Here is a 20,725-nt window from a genome sequence, read left to right on the forward strand (position 1 = left end):
ATATTCATTTGAAATGGATGAATGTGTAGCGTTCAATAAGTTATTGTTGTGTTTGCAAATTTTTTGCAAAAAATCTGCAAATACGTTTTGCAACTTAAGCAACACTTTGGCTTCAGTACAAAATACAAAATGGCTTCCAAACTAGGACGGACGAATTTTGGCCAGTTTTTGCATCGATCTGCACAAACTAAAGTTATATTGCCTTTTCAATGCATTAAAAGATGCATGGCGACAGGTATTATATCGAAAAAACCCACCGTATTGGCATGACATTCATTTCGCAAACATTAAACCCCCATTGAATGCAAGGTCAATGCGATATGCAACATATTTTCGCGAACTGTCAACTAGGGATAGTTTGATTTTAGGCTATTTTTCAAATTAAATGAAGCATCTACAGGTTGCAGGATCAACGGGGATTTCAGGGGTTTACACACGGGCTGGACAAAATGTAAACACACTGTTAAGAACTTAACAACTTTATTGTTGCAAATATCTAAAGTTATTGAAATACCTTTGCAAAAATCTTTAGTGCATAAAAGACAGCTTTTCTTGCATTTTGTTTATTCAGGTATAAAAAACATTGAAAACATCTGAAATCGGTGACACAATTTCATGTTGCGCGAAGCATAACAGTGCAGTACACATCGATTTTTTTAACAAGAAATAAAGTATGTCTGAGGTATTTCATGTTGCCACAATCTGCATAAAAATATGTATTTTATGCACTAGTTGAAATTCTTTAGAAAACTGTTTTAAAAAGGTATTTGAAAAAAAGCACCACTTACCTGAATCAGACAAAGTCACGTGATCCTGTCAAAAGTATACCATGGAAGATTATAATGGAATTAAACCAATTTATTTCAGACATCTTAATATGTGTTATAAAAAATTGTCATATTCATTTAATTTTATAACACATTCAGTCAAGTTATGGCACCTTGCAAATTGAAATTGCCCCAAAACAGTTTTGGACAAACCTTACCATTGAGCAACAAATATTGAATATTTTATAAATGTTGTGATCTGTTATAACTTATACTTTGATATATACCCAGTGGTAGGGTTACAAACTTACATTACCAATACTTAAACAAAGTTTGTTAAACAATTGTTTGCACAGTTTTAGGGCAATAGCGCAACATGCTCCTGCTTTTAATATCTCTTTACCACTAAAGCACATGCTTATTGTATTTTAGACCCCACACTACACTTATTTTCTTCAGAAAATGTAAACTTGCAAAATGGAACTTATTTTCTTTGTCTATGAGTTACATAATTATATTTTGCAGAAGGTCAATACGTTATCACAGACAAGAAAGGGGAAAAACAAAATGTGGGTTTCATTCAGCTAAATAGACGGAAGGCTCTGAACGCTCTTTGTGATGGCCTAATGAAAGAAGTATCAGATGCTCTGGATGCATTTGAAAAGGACAAAGATGTGGGATGTATTGTCTTAACTGGTGGGGATAAAGCATTTGCTGGTAAGTTTTCTTGAGAAGTATGTAGATTTGTATAATTAAGCTTGTATACTACTGTAACATTATTTGTTTAGTGAGATTTTAAAGAAAATCATGTTTTTCTGATATAGGTATGTTTTATTTTACATATTTATAAAAGCTTTCTGCTATATGTATTTGATTAGCTTCATACATGTGTTTATTATAATTGTTAGAGGTCACTGTCCAAGTTCCATAACTCTGACCTGTAATACAAGAACAATTATGCCCCTTTCTATGCAATTAAAACATTTGTTAAGGTAAACATGCAACACTTCCATATTTATATGGTTTATACAATATTTATTAAATGTACACTTCAGACATGTGTTCAAGGTCATTGTGTGAGGTCATTGACCAATGCAGGAGCTATAAGTTACCAGAATTATGCCCCTTTTTAGAAAATTGATAAATGTGCAACATCTCTATATCAATTTCTTTATGTGTTTGGGGTTATTGGGTTAGCTCAATGACCAAGTTCATTAACTCTGACCTGCAATTAAACAGAAATATGACCTTTTTATCCCTCACAGAAAGGCGAAGGGATATAAAAATGGGAGGCATCTGTGTGTGCTTGTAATGTGCTTCCATCCAAAACACTCTTCTTTGCCAACACCTCGTATGTTTTGCATGCAATTCTATTTAAACTTTTAAAGAATGTTTATCTCCACATGCTTTAGCACATATTTTGAAGGTTTCTCAATTGAGTTATTCAGTTAGGATTGATATATTGGGCTATTTTTTTATGTAAAAGTAGGTAAAATGCTGATCTTGCACGATTACTGTATAAGCTAAACTAGAAATGGCGCGGCAGAGGCCGACGCGTATCCCCACGCCGAATGTTTGACCTAGGCGTGCCCCAGGGTTGGTAATGGGGCCATGCATAGCTGAGATTGACCGTATTGTCATAAGAGAAGTTCATCATCAATTAAAAGTGAATTGGTGTAGAAATGAAGAAATTATAGTAAAAGGCAATTTTGAGTGGGTGTGGTCTATGTGGGCGGGGCCCCAGGGTTGGTAATTGTGCCATGCATAGTTGAGATTGACCGTATTGTCATAAGAGAGGTTCAGTATCAATTTGAAGTGAATCGGTGTAGAAATGAAGAAATTATAGTAAAAGGCAATTTTGGGTGGGTGTGGTCTATGTGGGCGGGGCGCCCCAGGGTTGGTAATGGGGCCATGCATAGTTGAGATTGACTGTATTGTCATAAGAGAAGTTCAATATCAATTTGAAGTGAATCGGTGTAGAAATGAAGAAATTATAGTAAAGGCAATTTTGGGTGGGTGTGGTCTATGTGGGCGGGGCCCCAGGGTTGGTTATGGGGCCATGCATAGTTGAGATTGACCCTAATGTCATAAGAGAAGTTCAGTATCAATTTGAAGTGAATCCGTGTAGAAATGAAAAAATTATAGTAAATGGAATTTTTTGGTGGGTGTGGCCTATGTGGGCTGGCGCCCCAGGGTTGGGATTGGGGCCATGCATAGTTGAGATTGACCCTAATGTCATAACAAAAGTTCAGTATCAATTTGAAGTGAATCCGTGTAGAAATGAAAAAATTATAGTAAATGGAAATTTTTGGTGGGTGTGGCCTATGTGGGCGGGGCACCCCAGGGTTGGAAATGGGGCCATGCATGGTTGAGATTGACCGTATTGTCATAAGAGAGGTCCAGTATCAATTTGAAGTGAATCGGTGTAGAAATAAAGAAGTAAATGTAAAATAACCTAAAAAAATGAGTGATAATTTCTGACGCGGCCCCACCCCAACCGCTATAACTTTTGACCCAGGGGTCAGATCAAAATTCCAAATAGTGCAGGGTCGCACATATGCTCATAGCTACCATGTGTGTAAGTTTCAAGGTTCTAGTGCTTTTAGTGTAGGAGGAGATAGTGGCCAGGACGGACGGACAGACAGACGGACGGACGGCGGAGATAACCACAATATCCCCACCTTTTTTTCAAAAAGCGTGGGGATAAAAATTAAGGAAGAGCTTACACTCAATAATTTCAGTTTGGATATAGGTATTTTTATGCCCCCGATAGGGTGGCATATAGCAGTTGAACTGTCCGTCAGTATGTCAGTCCGTCCGAAAACTTAAATGGTCGTAACTTTTTCAATATTTAACATAGCAACTTGATATTTGGCATGCATGTGCATCTCATGGAGCTGCACATTTTGAGTGGTGAAAGGTGAAGGTCAAGGTCATCCTTCAAGGTCAAATGTCTAATATATGGCATCTGTCCGTCCGTCCGAAAACTTTAACATTGTCCATAACTTTTTTACTATTGAAGATAGCAACTTGATATTTGGCATGCATGTGTATCTCCTGGAGCTGAACATTTCGAGTGGTGAAATGTGAAGGTCAAGGTCATCCTTCAAGGTCAAATGTCAAATATTTCGTCTGTCCGAAAACTTTAACATTGGCCATAACTTTTTAAATATTGAAGATATCAACTTGATATTTGGCATGCATGTGTATCTCCTGGAGCTGAACATTTTGAGTGGTGAAAAGTGAAGGTCAAGGTCATTCTTCAAGGTCAATTGTCAAATATTCTGTCCGTCCAAAAACTTTAACATTGGCCATTACTTTTTAAATATTATAGATAGCAACTTGATATTTGGCATGCATGTGTATTTCATGAAGCTGCATATTTTGAGTGGTGAAATGTGAACATCAAGGTCATCCTTCAAGGTCAAATGTCAAATATATGGCGTCTGTTTGTCCGTCCAAAAACTTTAAATTGGCCATCACTTTTTAAATATTGAAAAATAGCAACTTGATATTTGGCATGCATGTGTATTTCATGGAGCTGCATATTTTGAGTGGTGAAAGGTGAACATCAAGGTCATCCTTCAACGTCAAATGTCAAATATATGGCGTCTGTTTGTCTGTCCAAAAACTTGAACATTGGCCATCACTTTTTAAATATTGAAGATAGCAACTTGATATTTGCCATGCCTGTGTATCTCACGGAGCTGCACATTTTGAGTGGTGAAAGGTCAAGGTCAAGTTCATCCTTAAAGGTCAAAGGTCAAATTTTGCAATATTGAAGATAGCAACTTGATATTTTGCATGCATGTGTATCTCAAGGAGCTGCATATTTTGAGTGGTGAAAGGTCAAGGTAAAGTTCATCTTTAAAGGTTAAAGGTCAATGTCAAAGGTCAAATTTTGCAATATTGAGAATAGCAACTTGATATTTTGCATGCATGTGTATCTCATGGAGCTGCACATTTTGAGTAGTGAAAGGTCAAGTTCATCCTTCAAGGTCAAAGGTCAAATTTTGCAATATTGAAGAGAGCAACTATATATTTGGCATGCAAGTGTATCTCATGGAGCTGCACATTTTGAGTGGTGAAACGTCAAGGTCAAGTTCATCCTCAAGGTCAAAGGTCAAATTTTGCAATATTGAAGAGAGCAACTTGATATTTGGCATGCATGTGTATCTCATGGCGCTGCACATTTTGAGTGGTGAAAGGTCAAGGTCAAGTTCATCCTCAAGGTCAAAGGTCTTTTTTATATATAAATAAATCAAAATGGTGCGGAAGGGGGCATTGTGTTTCTGACAAACACATCTCTTGTTCTGTAATGTTGTGTGTATGTAGCTTACATGCAGATCTTTGTAGGGATTGCATTTGGGGCCAGTTTGGTAATTGTCCCCTACCGGTTTCACCGGAGGGGACTTATGGTTTGCGCTCAGTCTGTCAGTCCGTCCGTCACACTTTTCTGGATCCTGCGATAACTTTAAAAGTTCTTAATATTTTTTCATGAAACTATGAACATGGATAGATGGCAATATGGACATTTTGTACGTCATTTCATTTTGTTCCTACGTCAAACATTGTGGTTGCTATGGCAACCAGAAAAAAAATAATCTGAAAATGGTGGAATTTCTGACAATGGTGGAGCCGGTAGGGGACCATATTGCTTGACAATAGCCTTGTTGTAAATAAAATAGAAAATAATTTTCGCTCAATAATTTTAGTCTGGAGGGTCAAATTGTTCTTTAATTTTCTGTGTGGGTAGTTATGCAGACCTTGCAATCAAAGTTAATCAAATTTAGCTTAATTATTGGGTAAAATATTGAACATATAATTTCATGGTATTGTCACAATTCATGTTTCAGTTTATAAATGTTCATCTTTCAGTTTACATATACTATATATCTACTACAGCTATTCAACTTCAAATATGCCTTTGTATTCTTTAAAGTGGGGGACTGAGCATACATCACACAATCAAAGCAGTAAAACGGCTGAGTGTGCTGTTTTTGAAGAGCTCTTATTGTTTGTTTAGGAAAAAACAATGGAAGGGACAGCTGTAAAATGATAATAAAATATTTAACTTAAGAGATGAAGATAATTGAGAGCTTTCAGCAAATATTTAACTTTGTTTCATATACTATTTGAGCTAATTGCTACTTCTTGTTGATCACTCATAGCTGGAGCGGACATAAAAGAAATGAAGGACCGTGAGTTTGCTGAAGTGTATAGTGGAAGTTTCCTGTCCAACTGGGATAGACTGGCAAGATGCAAGAAGCCTGTAATAGCAGCTGTTAATGGATATGCGGTAAGATTTTCCTTCATTATTTCAAGTAGGCGTATGTTTGTGACTGCTTCTGTTACTTAAGCTTTAGATTATAAACCTGACAATTGCAATTAATTCCTATTATATATATTTGTAAATGATAATTATAATTACAATGCCAATTATTTATGAATTGTGAACAATTTGATGGCATTTTACTTTATATGATAGGGAAGAGAACACAAAATATATGTCATCCTCAAAGAAAAGAATAAATATTATTCACATTCTCCGACCTTCCCCTCCCCCCATGACTTTATCACTAATTTTTTGTCCCTTCTCTGCTATACTCAACATTTTAGATATGTTCGCATCCCAAAACCCTACTGGTTCAAGAAAATGTTCTGTCAGACAAACACGACCGGCAAATTTTGGTCAGGGCATCTGACATGTTTGTCAAGACATATAGATAAATTATATATATGGTATTCATACAATAAAAGTATTTAAAATGTAGTTTATGTAAATCGATGTTAAGAGCAATGAAAAAGGTGAGGAAATTATACAATTGCATTATTGTTTACATATATAGCATTAAATATTAGCAAACATGCAAAAAATGACAAATTTTAATCAGCCATGCAGGTTTGACAGTTTGTCAGAACCAATGTCAAACGCTCTTTTCAGCATTCAGGAAATCTGTTATAATGAAATTGGTTTTCATGAGAAAGATAGATGTTCACAAGATACTGGAAAGATGTAGGAAATGAACACCAGTGTGTGAAGCTGGATAGTTGGCAGTGGTTGTTTCGCTTACCTCAGGACCCAGGTTCAATCCCAGCTCCTGACACATATGAATTTGAACGGTCAAAATACCAGACATGTGGGGTTTCCTCTGGCAACTCTAGTCTCCCTCCCCCCACACACAAACAGCAGAAGACCAGATTAAAATTAAAATTTCTCGGTACAAAAAAAGAAGCTGGAAATGTGAGTTTTCCTCTGAGAACTCTGGTCCCAACACAAACAGCAGAAGATGAGATTTGAATTTAAATTACAAAAATGTACTCAGTTAAAAAAAAGCACGCTGGAAATTGCAGCTATAATTCAAAATTTGTCCTGGCTTTTGGGAGTCTAGTCAGTTATTTGAGCAAGAGTGCTTGAACACACTCTGGGTCCACATATAATGCAGCCTAAGTCTAAAAAGATTGCTTTGAAAACTACCACATGCTTGTGATGCTTCGTGAAACACTCCACTGTCACAATAAATTGTGTGATTATTTTCAGCTAGGCGGTGGTTGTGAGATAGCCATGATGTGTGATATCATTTATGCTGGAGAGAACGCACAGTTTGGGCAACCAGAGATTACACTTGGGACCATACCTGGTAAAAAAAAGACAAGCATTTGGGTCATGCTCTGTGAAAATGGGGTTTAATGCATGTGCGTAAAGTGTGGTCCCAGATTAGAATGTGCAATTTGCACAAGCTAATCAGGGATGACACTTTCAGCTTTTTTGATATTTTTGTTTAAAGAAAGTCACTTCTTAGCAACAATCCAGTTTAGGCAGAAAGTTTCGTCCCTGATGAGCCTGTGCGGATTGCACAGGCTTAACAGGGATGACACTTTACGCATATGCATTAAACCCCCTTTTCACAGAGAATTCACAGTTTGGGCAACCATTGATTACACTTGGGACCATTCCTTGTAAAAAAACATGACAATAATGTATTGCTTTCCATTATTTTACTTTTATAGTGACTTAATGTATTCACTTCATTATTGGTGATGAATTTCGTGATCAACTCAGCTGGACTTTTTATATTCTTTGGTAATTGTTTACTTAAAATATTAAAGTATGTGAACATTGCATTGTATTTACATCATCATTCATGTAGATGATGGATTATAACAAAAACACAGTGTTTACTCTCTTTATTCCTCAATATATCAGTATGAAGAAAAAGACTGATATTTGCTTAAATTATTTTAGCAGTTATTTGTTGCAAGTGCCTGCAAATGATTATTATAGAATAATAATATGTATTATCATCTTCATTTTAGTTTGTCCAGTCTATTAACAGTATGTCATATTGACGTATTTGTTCTTTAGTAGGTGTTTGTTCTATGATTTAAATTGATGAATATGAGCCTCACTATCTGAATACAGTGTTAATGTATGTGCATAAAGTGTTGTCAAAGATTCACCTCTGCAGTCCGCACAGGCTAATCAGGAAAAACAATGTCAGCCTTTATTTGGTTGTTTTCGTTCAGATAAAGTCCCTTCTTATTGAATAACCAGTTTAGGTGGATAGTGACGTTACTGATAAGCTGTTGCATGCTGCACAGGCTAATCTGGGATGACACTTTTTTGCTCATGCATTAAACCCCATTTTCCCAGAGTGCAGCTCAATTTCTTTTCTTAAAATCCCCCAAGTCATTATACAATCCTCTTGTCTTATTGAGTGTTCCACCTGTATCTATTGTGTCTAATTGAGTGTACCACCTGTATCTATTGTACCTAATTGAGTGTATCACCTGTATCTATTGTGTCTTATGGAGTGTTCCACCTGAATCTATGACATCTTATTGAGTGTTCCACCTGTATCTATTGTGTCTTATTGAGGGTTCCACCTGTACCTAGTGTGTCTTATTGAGTGTTCTACCTGTACCCAGGGGTTTCACTGGCCCAAAAAAAGTTGTTGCCATTTTGTCGCGGTGTGAAAACCGCTATTGCGGTGAGAAACCGCCAGTTATTCCGACTTAATTAATATGGACAATCATTTAAGGAACCTTACTACATAAATGAATAATGGCATTGACTATATTTTTATTACTTTTAGAAGTATGTTAATACATAAATAACATTAAGTACCTTTATAAGTCTTAATAAGCTTTATTTTATATAAATAACATTTTTCCACTTGATAAACCAGATAACATTATGATGTTAACAATAATTTAACAATATGCTGCATAAATGTTTTAGATTTATTTATTAAAACCTAGAATCACACAAATGAACATCATCTGAAAGGAAAAATAATTGATCATTTGGACATGATATACATCAAATTCTCTTTATTATCAAATTTAACAAATTCTAAAAAAACACCTATTGTTATAAGGTTTTCTGTTAGCTGTGGTGGTTGATTTCCAGGTTCAATTAAATGAATATTTTTCACATCTATTTATTGACAGAAAGGCCCAGACCCAACCAGGATAATTGCCACCATCCATTCTTGTTGTCTGAAATAACACAAAACATATTTTTACAAACTATCAACAACAAATCGACATGTTAACATATCCGAAGTATAGTACATCGAGTGAAAGACCTACTTTTGATTTCAGAAATAGTTGGTATCTTAATTAAATTATATCGTTCCCAGAACATTATAATAATGAAACTGTTAGACATAAATGCTGACAAATGCCTGGTGAAACAAGTTTACATGTGTTTTTGTCATGGTTGTTGTTGTCATGGTATTGATTAAAGAAATAGCGTCCCTAATATCGTTATAATTATTGATCTTCCTGACAGTTTATCCCAGGATTACATAATTGATTGTTCAATGTCATAAAGGAGCCGTTAATCCAATAATAACCCCAATAAACTTGACAATAGCAGTAAAAACACTGTCTGTAACACTTACACGCTTCAGTGATTTCAATTTCCTTCCAGGTAAGTTCGCTTACAACGTCGTTAATCAATATTTACAACTGACATGCTGGCCGCGTATGCTCGGTCGCGTGCTTCCGACTCGCAGTACATTTTCAGATATGATTGTACCGATTTTTTGAAATTCGCCACTTTAAAAAAATTAGAGCCACTTTTAAAAATTTAGCGCCAATGGCCATCGACAGCGAAACCCCTGTGTACCTACTGTGTCTTATTGAGTGTTCCACCTGTATCTATTGGGTCTTATTGATTGTAACACCTGTATCTATTGTGTCTAATTGAGTGTTCCACCTGTACCTATTGTGTTGTATTGAGTGTTCCACCTGTATCTATTGCGTCTTATTGAGTGTACCGCCTGTATCTATTGTGTCTAATTAAGTGTTTAAGCTGTACTTATTGTGTCGTATTGAGTGTTCCACCTGTATCTATTGGGTCTTATTGAGTGTTCCACCTGTATCTATTGTGTCGTATTGAGTGTTCCACCTGTATCTATTGGGTCTTATTGAGTGTACCACCTGTATCTATTGTGTCTTATTGAGTGTTCCACCTGAATCTATGACATCTTATTGAGTGTACAATCTGTATCTATTGTGTCCAATTGAGTGTACCACCTGTGTCTTTAGTGTCTTATTTAGTGAACCACCTGTATATATTGTTGTGTATTGAGGTTATCGTCTGTATCTATGGTATATTATTGAGTGTACCACCTGTATCTATTGTATTTAATTGAGTGTTGTATCTCTGTTTTTCTAATTGAGTATAATTCCTGTATCTATTGTGTGGTTTTGAGTGTACCACTTGTATCTATTGTGTCTCATTGACTTTACCACCTGTATCTATTGTGTCTTATTGAGTGTACCACCTGTATCTGTTGTATTTTATTGAGTGACCCACCTGTATCTATTATTATGTATTGAGTGTACCGTCTGTAGTTATTGTGTAGTTTTTAGTGTACCACCTGTATCTATTGTGTCTTATTGAGTGTACCTCCTGTATTTATTGTATTTAATTGAGTGTACCACCTGTATCGTTTGTGTCTTATTGAGTATAATTCCTTTATCTAATGTGTATTTTTGAGTGTTCCACCTGTATCTATTGTGTCTTATTGAGTGTAACACCTGTATCTATTGTGTCTTATTGAGTGTACTACCTGTATCTATTGTGTTTTATTGAGTGTACCACCTGTTTCTATTGTGTCTTATTGAGTGTACCACCTGTATCTATGTTGTCTTACTGAGTGAAACACCTGTATCTATGGTGTCTTACTGAGTGTACCACCTGTATCTATGGTGTCTTATTGAATGTACCACCTGTATCTATTGTGTCTTATTGAGTGAACCACCTGTATCTATAGTGTCTTATTGAGTGTACCACCTTTATCTATGGTGTCTTACTGAGTTTACCACTTGTATCTATTGTGTCTAATGGAGTGTACCACCTGTATCTGTTGTGTCTTATTGTGTGTACCACCTGTATATTTTGTGTCTTATAGAGTGTACCACCTGTATCTATGGTGTCTTATTGAGTGTACCACCTGTATATGTTGTGTCTTATTGAGTGCCCACCTGTATCTGTTGTGTCTTATTGAGTGTACCACCTGTATATGTTGTGTCTTATTGTGTTTACCACCTTTTTCTATTGTGTCTAATTGAGTGTACCACCTGTATCTATTGTGTCTTATTGAGTGTACCACCTGTATCTATTGTGTCTAATTGAGTTTACCACCTGTATCTATTGTGTCTAATTGAGTGTACCACCTGTATCTATTGTGTCTTATTGAGTGCACCACCTCTATATGTTGTGTCTTATTGAGTGTACCACCTGTGTATATTGTGTCTTATTGAGTTTACCACCTCTTTCTATTGTGCAGGGGCTGGAGGCACTCAGAGACTGTGCAAAGCCATCGGCAAGTCAAAAGCAATGGAGCTGATTCTCACAGCTGACAGAATGACTGCTCAGGAGGCAGAAAAGTCTGGTATACATTTGAGCCGAATATGTTAAACCGTGTCGGTACAGACTAATCAGGGACAACACTTTACACCTAGATTTTTTGTTCAGAAGAAACTTAATCAAAGGGGAAACTTCATTAAAAGCTGATAGTGTTGTCACTGATATAGGCTGTGCAGACTGCACAGGCTAATCTGTGCTGATATTTTATGCTTATGGTTTAAGCCCTGTTTTCCAAGAGCCCGGCTTAAAACGGAATCGTCATTAATGCTATTCTTAGACTTGAATGTGTCTTGATGGTTGATGGTTGCTTTTAAAAATGTTTTGACATTTTAATTTTCCAGTGATATCAGTACTTCTGATAAGCATAGAGACCGCAAGCCCTGCCCTGGTAAATTTTCAAAAGGATTTGCTCAGATTCTAAGGTTCATTTTGGCAGTCGTGAAACCTTTTGTTCCTCTGAATCAATTGCATGAGGATCGGTTCTTGTTTTAGAACAATGTACCTTTTGTGATCATAATTATTCCGGTCAGGGATGTTCATTTCTGATTCTAAATGCAAATTTAAAATGGAAAGCATACATGTATCATGATTTGATGCCTTTATTCTTAAATAAATAGAATAACCCTCGTAAATACATTTCCTTTTTGCTTTATTCTTATTCTCAAATTATTACAGTTTTCAATCATTTATACAACTTGGAGAGTTCTTGTATATTTTTTATCTGGAATGTACAGGTTTGGTGAGCAAGGTTTTCCCTATTGACCAGACAGTGAATGAAGCCATCAAGACAGCAGAGAAGATAGCAGGCTTCTCCAAAATAACCTCAGCTATGTGCAAGGAGGCGGTCAATGCAGGTAATGGATCAAACTAATGTCATAAATAAATAGTTTTGTTTGATTTTAGGTGTAATTATGCCCCCGGATGGTTGGCCTATACCAGTCAGGACTGTCTGTCTCTTTGTCAGTCTGTCCGGCATTATGTTTTCTGTACGTTTTTACGCAACTATTTCAGATATTGAGCTGTTTTTGTCCCCTACCGGTTTCACTGGAGGGGACTTATGGTTTGCACTCCGTCTGTCAGTCTGTCTGTCAGTCCGTCACACTTTTCTGGATCCTGTGATAACTTTAAGTTCTTCATATTTTTTCATGAAACTTGAAACATGGATAGATGGCAATATGGACATTATGCACTTCTTTTCATTTTGTTCATACATCAAAAATTCTGGTTGCTATGGCAACAAATAGACTAGAAATACTGCTGAAAATGGTGGTTTTCTGGATCCTGCGATAACTTTAAAATTTCTTAATATTTTTTCATGAAACCTGCAACATGGATGGATGGCAATATGGAAATTATGCACGTCATTTCATTTTGTTCCTATGTCAAAAATTGTGGTTGCCATAGCAACCCAAAAAATAATAATCTGAAAATGGTGGAATTTCTGACAATGGTGGAGCCGGTAGGGGACCATATTGCTTGACAATAGCCTTGTTTGTTATAATATGAGTCTACCTACCTCACCTACAGATGAAGGGTGAGTTTTGTTCTGGTCCATTGATTTTTTGTGAACTAATGGGCCTTGGGCTTAACAATTTTCTCTTAAATACATTCATTGCGTCTTCAAAGCACAGTAGTGGGCATTGTGTTTCACAAACACTGGTCTTGTTCTTATTTGCCATTGCTTATGTTTTTAAAGGCGGCATTAACACATGTACTTTTGTTAATGCTTTGCTTGTCTGTCTGTCTGTCTGTCTATCTGTCTCGCTTGTTTTATCAATTATAACTTCATTATTCAGTATTTAACGAAAAACATAAAACTACATTACAATATAGGTTTGCTCAAATTGAGTGCAAGAGCAGAGGACAAGACTCATAAGTCTTTTCAATTTCTTGGAGTTAATTCCTTTTGGTTAATCTTATATTTTGATGAGACTTATGTATAACTCTGGTTTAATTGAAGAGATTGAAATGAAACTTCATATAATAAAAGGAGACAAAGCTTAGTGCAAGGATGATCATATATCTCTTGGGCATCATCAGATGTTTTATTAGACATAAAAGAAACTTGACGATGTGTTTGTCCAAATGTATTCTATTTAATAGCCCCGTCACACCGGACTGGCGTCCTTACAGCGACCTAAGACAGTGTTTCTGGAAATTTCTGATTGTTGTAGTAAGGACGCCAATGACTTTTTCGGTAAAAATGCTGTTTTTCGTCTTCCCGTCACACCAGCGTCCTGGTTTATGTCGTTCTGCGCGTCCTCACGGTGTCCTTAATACGTCCCAGGCGACCTTACCACGTTCGTTCTGCGTCCTTACCGCGACCAAAGCCGACCATACGTCGTCTGAGCGGTGTCCTTGGCGTTCTTAGTGCGTTCTTATTGCGAACATAGTCGTTCTGAGGACGCAATAGACGTACAAAGGACGTACTAATGTCGCAATAAGGTTGCCGTACGGTGGCCTTGCAGTCAATGATCATTTTCTGTGGGTTTGAGCGGCGACCACACGACGTCCATGGCGACCTTACAGCGACCCTACCACGACCCTACCACGTCTCTACTACAACTACTGCGTCTTTACAGCGTCCCTACAATGTCCTTAACAGAACGCCGTAAAACGCCGGACTTCGGCGACTACTTTGAACATGTTCAAAGTGGTCGCCGTGGGCTCGCATCCTTAGCAATTCTCGGTGTCCTCACTGCGTCCTCTTGCGTCATTACTGCGTCCATCCGGCGTCTATGGCGTCCTCACTGCGATCTGGGTCGCCGTAAGGACGCTAGTCCGGTGTGACGGGTGTATTATATGGAAAAGAGTTCCATGGGTCAAATGTTTGTTTCCCAATGATTGTTTCTGTCCTCCATGATGTTAATCTGCCTTTCTGTCTGTCACACTTTGTTTCGTAGTGAGATCTCATACATTATCTGCGTTGGATAAAACTTTATATGCACTTGGACTTTGGCATAGTTCATTCATGCTCAAGGATTTTTCAGGGAGTTATTGACTTTTGATTGTAAATTGATTATCATTTCATTCCACTCCATTTATTATTGTTGTCTTTTTAATAGTTATTAATTTCTGTAATTTATCATAGACACCAATTATCTAAATTTGATGAAACTCTGCACATAGCATCCTTATTGGTTGTTCTGCTCAAATAATGTCCTAGGGTATTTATGCCTTTTGGTAAATAACTTATTTTCTAAGGAATGATATATTTTTGTGTCAAATCACAGACCCTTATAATCAAAATTTGTTTGAATTTTTATGTCCCCCACTATAGTAGTGGGGGACATATTGTTTTTGCTCTGTCTGTTGGTTGGTTGGTCTGTTGGTTGGTTTGCGCCAACTTTAACATTTGCAATAACTTTTACAATATTGAAGATAGCAACTTGATATTTGGCATGCATATGTATCTCATGGAGCTGCACATTTTGAGTGGTGAAAGGTCAAGGTCATCCTTCAAGGTCAAAGGTCAAATATATGGGTCAAAATCGCTCATTTAATGTACACTTTTGCAGTATTTTAATATTCAAGATAGCAACTTGATATTTGGCATGCATGTGTATCTCATGGAGCTGCACATTTTGAGTGGTGAAAGGTCAAGGTCATCCTTCAAGGTCAGATGTCAAATATATGTGGCCAAAATCGCTCATTTTATGAGCACTTTTGCAATATTGAAGATAGCAACTTGATATTTGGCATGCATGTGTATCTCATGGAGCTGCACATTTTGAGTGGTCAAAGGTCAAGGTCATCCTTCAAGGTCAGAGGTCAAATATATGTGGCCCAAATCGCTAATTTTATGAATACTTTTGCAATATTGAAGATAGCAACTTGATATTTGGCATGCATGTGTATCTCATGGAGCTGCACATTTTTAGTGGTGAAAGGTCAAGGTCATCCTTCAAGGTCAAATATATGGGTAAAAATTGCTCATGTAATGTCACTTCTGCAATATTGAAGCTAGCAATTTTATATTTGAAATGCATGTGTATCTCATGGAGCTGCACATTTTGAGTGGTGAAGGGTCAAGGTCAAGGTCATCCTACAAGGTCAGACGTCATATAGGGGGACATTGTGTTTCACAAACACATCTTGTTTTCCAGTATTATTACAGCATTCACATATTGTCAAGTGTTCCGCTTGAGTGATTTATTAGGAGTTATTGCCCTATGACAAAAAAATGTTTCCACTCACAGTATCCAGTTCTCATGATCCCAATTTGATGAAACTTCCTATATCCTAAATGATGGGCATGCACACACTATCAAGTTGTTCTGCATCAATCTTCTTTAGGAAGTCACTGCTCTTTCATTAAAAATAAAATGTTTTACAATGAATTTTTACATGTCTGTGCCCAATCTTAGGTACTTTATACCTTAATCTGATGACAAATTATATAGGGTATTTTAAGGGGGTGGACATAAATATATTGTCAGGTTATTTCGCATTAGTTATTTTTGAGGGATTTAGTGATATTTGAAAATGTTTATACGTGAGATCACAGACACTTGGGATCCAAATTTGAAAACTAGTATGCAGGGTAGGTTGGGCATAAACATATTGTAGCATCTTTCCGCTCAATGTCAGGGGAATGTTATTGTTGATCTTTAGAAGAGTTATTGGCTCGATTTCTTGTTGCCAATTAACCCTTTCCCACTCAGAAGCAAAGTGAAAATGGATATAGGCAAACAGCATTAAAGCAGAACAGACTGCGAGTTTGCTACTCATCAGTAACTAAGGACTGGAAATGAAGCCTTAAAAACTTGAATCTAGTAAGAGAGGTCTTAAATTAAATATATCTTTATAAGGGACTAAACGTGTGTGAAAATATGTATCAAAGTGGTAAAGAGTTAACCCATACATTGACTAAGTTGATCATTAGGGTCCAGGGAGCATCCCAACAATTTCACTGATATCCCTGTTTAGTTGTGTGACATTGTTGTTATCCTCTAATATCTCTAATTGAGAACATTCAGTCCATTCATGTTCTTTTGTTCCAGCATATGAACTCTCACTGCAAGAAGGGTTACACTTTGAGAAACGAATCTTCCACGCTACCTTTGCAACAGTAAGTACTGGTACTGCTTATTTGGAAATGGTATAAACTAGGAACCTACATCTGAATAATTACACATGTAGTAACATGCTTTCATGTATTATGGCTAAATGTTCAGCAGTTGTCATTTGTTGACTTGCTGCTCTGATAATGATGTGCAGTTGGAAAGGGAGGCAAGATTAAACAAATTTTAATTTGAACTCCTAATGCTTCAAGTTTGACAATGGACACAGATTGGAAAATAATCATATATCCTTATGTTTTTGATTTTTATGTCCCCCAGTCTATACTGGGGGACATATTGTTTTTGCCCTGTTTGTTTGTTGGTTTGTTTGTTTGCCTCAAACTTTAACATTGGCCATAACTTTTGCAATATTGAAGATTTCAACTTGATATTTGGCATGCATGTGTATCTCATGGAGTGGTGAAAGGTCAAGGTCATCCTTCAAGGTCAACGGTCAAATATATGGGGGGGGGACATAGTGTTTCACAAACACATCTTGTGTGTATATTGATTTGGTTTATGAATGTTTACAGTACACAGGCAAGGCAGTATGTGGCAGATAACCTTGAAATAGAGAATTTTAGCAGCAATTTCCTCTAAATTGGGAAAGTTGTATTGCTTGATTTGTAACTTTTGAATAAGTACTGGTGAACTTACATTTAAACATAAAATGCTAAACATAAAGATATAATTTAAAAGGATATTACAACTTCAACTCTTTATTTGATACTTTACAGCTCCAATCACGTAGAGGTCAAACCATACTTTCGAAATTTTGGGACTGGATTTTGGAAAAATCAATACATTTTTCACTATGGATAATAACTCTCTGGGCAAAAAGTAAATCTTCAAATGTAACATAAAATTTACAATACTCTGTAACGTTTGATCATAATGGCAGAAGGGCATATAGTGTTACCCTGTCTGTGTTTCAATTTTTGTTTCTTTGTTTGTTTCTTAGTGTGGGACATTGGCTCCTAATGTTGATGTACATTATGTTATTTCAAACTAAATTGGCATAAAGATCATTAATTAAAACAATATTTCGCATTCCACAGCTATGACGCTAGCTTGAAAGTATATCTCTTAGTGAACAATCAAAGTCTATTATTTTCCTTATATCGCTAATAACTTGTTGTGCAAAATAGGATTTAAAATTAAATTGGCACAAATAATAATATTACCGGTATGTTTCCATGTTTCGCATGAAACTACCATGTCTGTTTCTTTAAGGTCAAGGTCACAGTGGACGCTTGAAGTTTGTACATAGTCCTTATATGGTAGTATTGATAGCTGTTCATGTGACTGTCAGTTCTGTGTCCATACGGTGAATGAGCAAAAAGTATCATCATTTTAAGATCACTTGTTGTATGCAACACTATGGAGCCAGCTTAAAGGTCGATGTCACGTATGTAAAAAGGCTGGATGTGTAGCGACAGTGACATATGTTTGGTACATACATGGTGTATTTACTGTTCTCATGTGTTTCCCACCAACACTCCTTTCTACATCCAGTGGATTGTAGCTTGGGATTTATTTTAGCAGTGCTCTGTGAATAGGGGGTTTAATGCATGTGCGTAAAGTGTCGTCCCAGATTAGCCTGTGCAGTCCACACAGGCTAATCAGGGACAACCCTTCGGCTTTTATGATATTTTTCGTCTCAAGAAAGTCTCTTAGTAGCGAAAATCCAGTTAAGGCGGAAAGTGTCATCCCTGATTAGCCTGTGCGGATTGCACAGTCTAATCTGGGATGACACTTTATGCACATGCATTAAACCCCCTTTTTACAGAGCACAGCTCATTCTACTCTAATTCTCTTACCGGTAATTAATTTGTATGTGAAATAGTAAATGCTTCATTGGTGCATGTATGTTTTATGTGTATTTTATTCAAATAATCATACTTATTATTTTGGTATGAAATCTTATTTCAACAAAAAACTAACTATTGTGCATTTAATTTGTAGCTTTACAACTTTTATTGCATCTATACCAGAAATGCAAATCACTCTTTTTTGCCAGTGTCAATTTTTGTACAAAATTTGGCGCATTCGATTTGATTCCATTGTACAGACACAGGGCATTACGCTTGATATTTTATTGATATGTATCAAGAACATTGCTATTGTTTTTTATAAAGTTCTGTTCCTTTCTTTTCAGGCTGACAGAAAGGAAGGCATGACAGCTTTCTCTGAAAAAAGGAAGCCGACATTCACAGACAATTGAACTTATTGTGCTCAGATGGTAAAGCTTGAAAGGAGGAATTTCATTGCGAAATGTTGTGCTATATATTGACTGCTACAAATGCTACACTTTTTAAGAAGTTACTTTATAGATGATTTATCTAACATTTGTTTGCAGAATACATACAATGTATGAAATAATAAACATACATGATTACAAGTCATCTTAAAATAGCTGTGTTACTTGCTAGCTATGATCAATACCCAATATCAAGTCTTTTAGCTTAAAGGGACTTGCTTACAGTTTAGAATCAAAGCGCTGAAGGCACTTCAGTTGTTCGCTCTTTGAAGATATTTAATATTACTTCCAGCCACAGGACCTTAAGTTTGACGTTTTAAATTAGGCCAATTGACCAGCCATGAAAACTGCAAACACCCATGTAATTTACCTTTAATTGTCTACAGTGGTGAGATTTTGACAAAACATAAAGGAGGAAATTGCCATTGATTAACAATCTCTCATAATTTTATACAGGATGCACACAAACTCCATTTATGATTACAAAGATGAAGAAAACAAATCAACGTACTGTATATCAAAGTTGGCGCTAAAGAAAAGTCAGTGAGTCTAACAAAGAATGAACCACAACATAATTTTAATAATTAATGTACAATAATAAATGTATTGGTATCAACGAGCATTGTATTAATCTTTCAAGCAAACCACATTAAAAAATATTTAATATTTTTTGCCTGAAATTAAATTCATAATTTAATGCATTTCCATTTCATTGTTTATTCATTTTCATGTACTGACATTAACGTGTAACTACTCTACTCTCCCACCTGTCACAAATATTGTTATGAATATACCATCTACTGCAATGTTTAAGTCGTAAATTTACTTTTTTGTTCTATAGTTTAAATGGGTCAATACTTTCTCACCCTGTGCATTTATTCCGATTTACATTTTTCATCATAAAATACTACATGTACTGAATTGCACGTCTATATTTAGTTATAGCACCTGGTCTGTTGCAACACGCACGCTTTTCATGCGTTGAACTTGACAGACGATAGAAACAATGTTGCACTGTTATAAAAACACAGGATTTTTTAGATGCGCACAAAGGGACATTAATCAGCAAATATTTACACATAGCAATGGAAAATCAAAATATACATGTACTGAAATTAAATTTCTACCACATAGATTCTTTAAAGGTTATTGTTTTCACAACTTACTCACCATAAGGATTCAATTGCTCACCATTTGCTTTAAACTGTTCATACGTAACTACAGTTATACTGTGTTAGGATGATGCCCGACATTGTCTTTAATGTACTGTATTAACTACTGTTTTATATTATGTAAATGGTAAAACTGTAATTATTTGTTAAACAATCTGCTGTGAACGCTAACTTTATTGACCAACTTCAATAAAAAATAATAGTCGCCAGCTAACCCCTCCCTCATAAGCATTCTCAGAACGGATTGGACAGCGATAATAACAGTTTGGCGACCAGAAAGTAACATGAGAACATCACTACAACTAAAGCCACCACCATCAGCACCACAATCATCAACAAATCGCCACCATCACAATCACCACCACCGTCACCAAACAACCTCCATCATGACCACCGCCACCATCATCATCACCATCACAAGCGCCATCACAACCAATATCACCACAAACATCACCAATACCACCACCACCACTATCACACCACCAATATTACCACAAACATCACCAATACCAACATCACCTCCAACACCACTATCACAATCATCCTCACTATCACCACCACCACTATCTTCACAACAC

General features: G+C 36.3%; 1 protein-coding gene across 1 annotated transcript; it reads left to right on the forward strand.

Moving 5' to 3' along the window:
* Positions 1-85: 85 nt before the first annotated feature.
* Positions 86-19,116, forward strand: LOC127863744 (enoyl-CoA hydratase, mitochondrial-like). Its single transcript, XM_052403386.1, has 8 exons — positions 86-235; positions 1,293-1,484; positions 5,939-6,066; positions 7,309-7,408; positions 11,573-11,677; positions 12,387-12,506; positions 16,656-16,723; positions 18,874-19,116. The coding sequence occupies exons 1-8, from the start codon at positions 130-132 to the stop codon at positions 18,937-18,939; spliced, it is 885 nt and encodes a 294-aa protein (XP_052259346.1). The 5' UTR covers positions 86-129; the 3' UTR covers positions 18,940-19,116.
* The last annotated feature ends 1,609 nt before the right edge of the window (positions 19,117-20,725 follow it).

Source organism: Dreissena polymorpha, unplaced genomic scaffold (genome assembly GCF_020536995.1).
Source record: "Dreissena polymorpha isolate Duluth1 unplaced genomic scaffold, UMN_Dpol_1.0 chrUn032, whole genome shotgun sequence".
Lineage (NCBI taxonomy): Eukaryota > Metazoa > Mollusca > Bivalvia > Myida > Dreissenidae > Dreissena > Dreissena polymorpha.

Excerpts from the sequence above, each read along its gene's own strand:
- LOC127863744 (XM_052403386.1), top strand. The coding sequence starts at position 130 with ATGGCTTCCAAACTAGGACGGACGAATTTTGGCCAGTTTTTGCATCGA. Across the intron at positions 7,409-11,572 it reads TACACTTGGGACCATACCTG|GGGCTGGAGGCACTCAGAGA; the intron begins GTAAAAAAAAGA and ends TCTATTGTGCAG. Across the intron at positions 12,507-16,655 it reads CAAGGAGGCGGTCAATGCAG|CATATGAACTCTCACTGCAA; the intron begins GTAATGGATCAA and ends CTTTTGTTCCAG.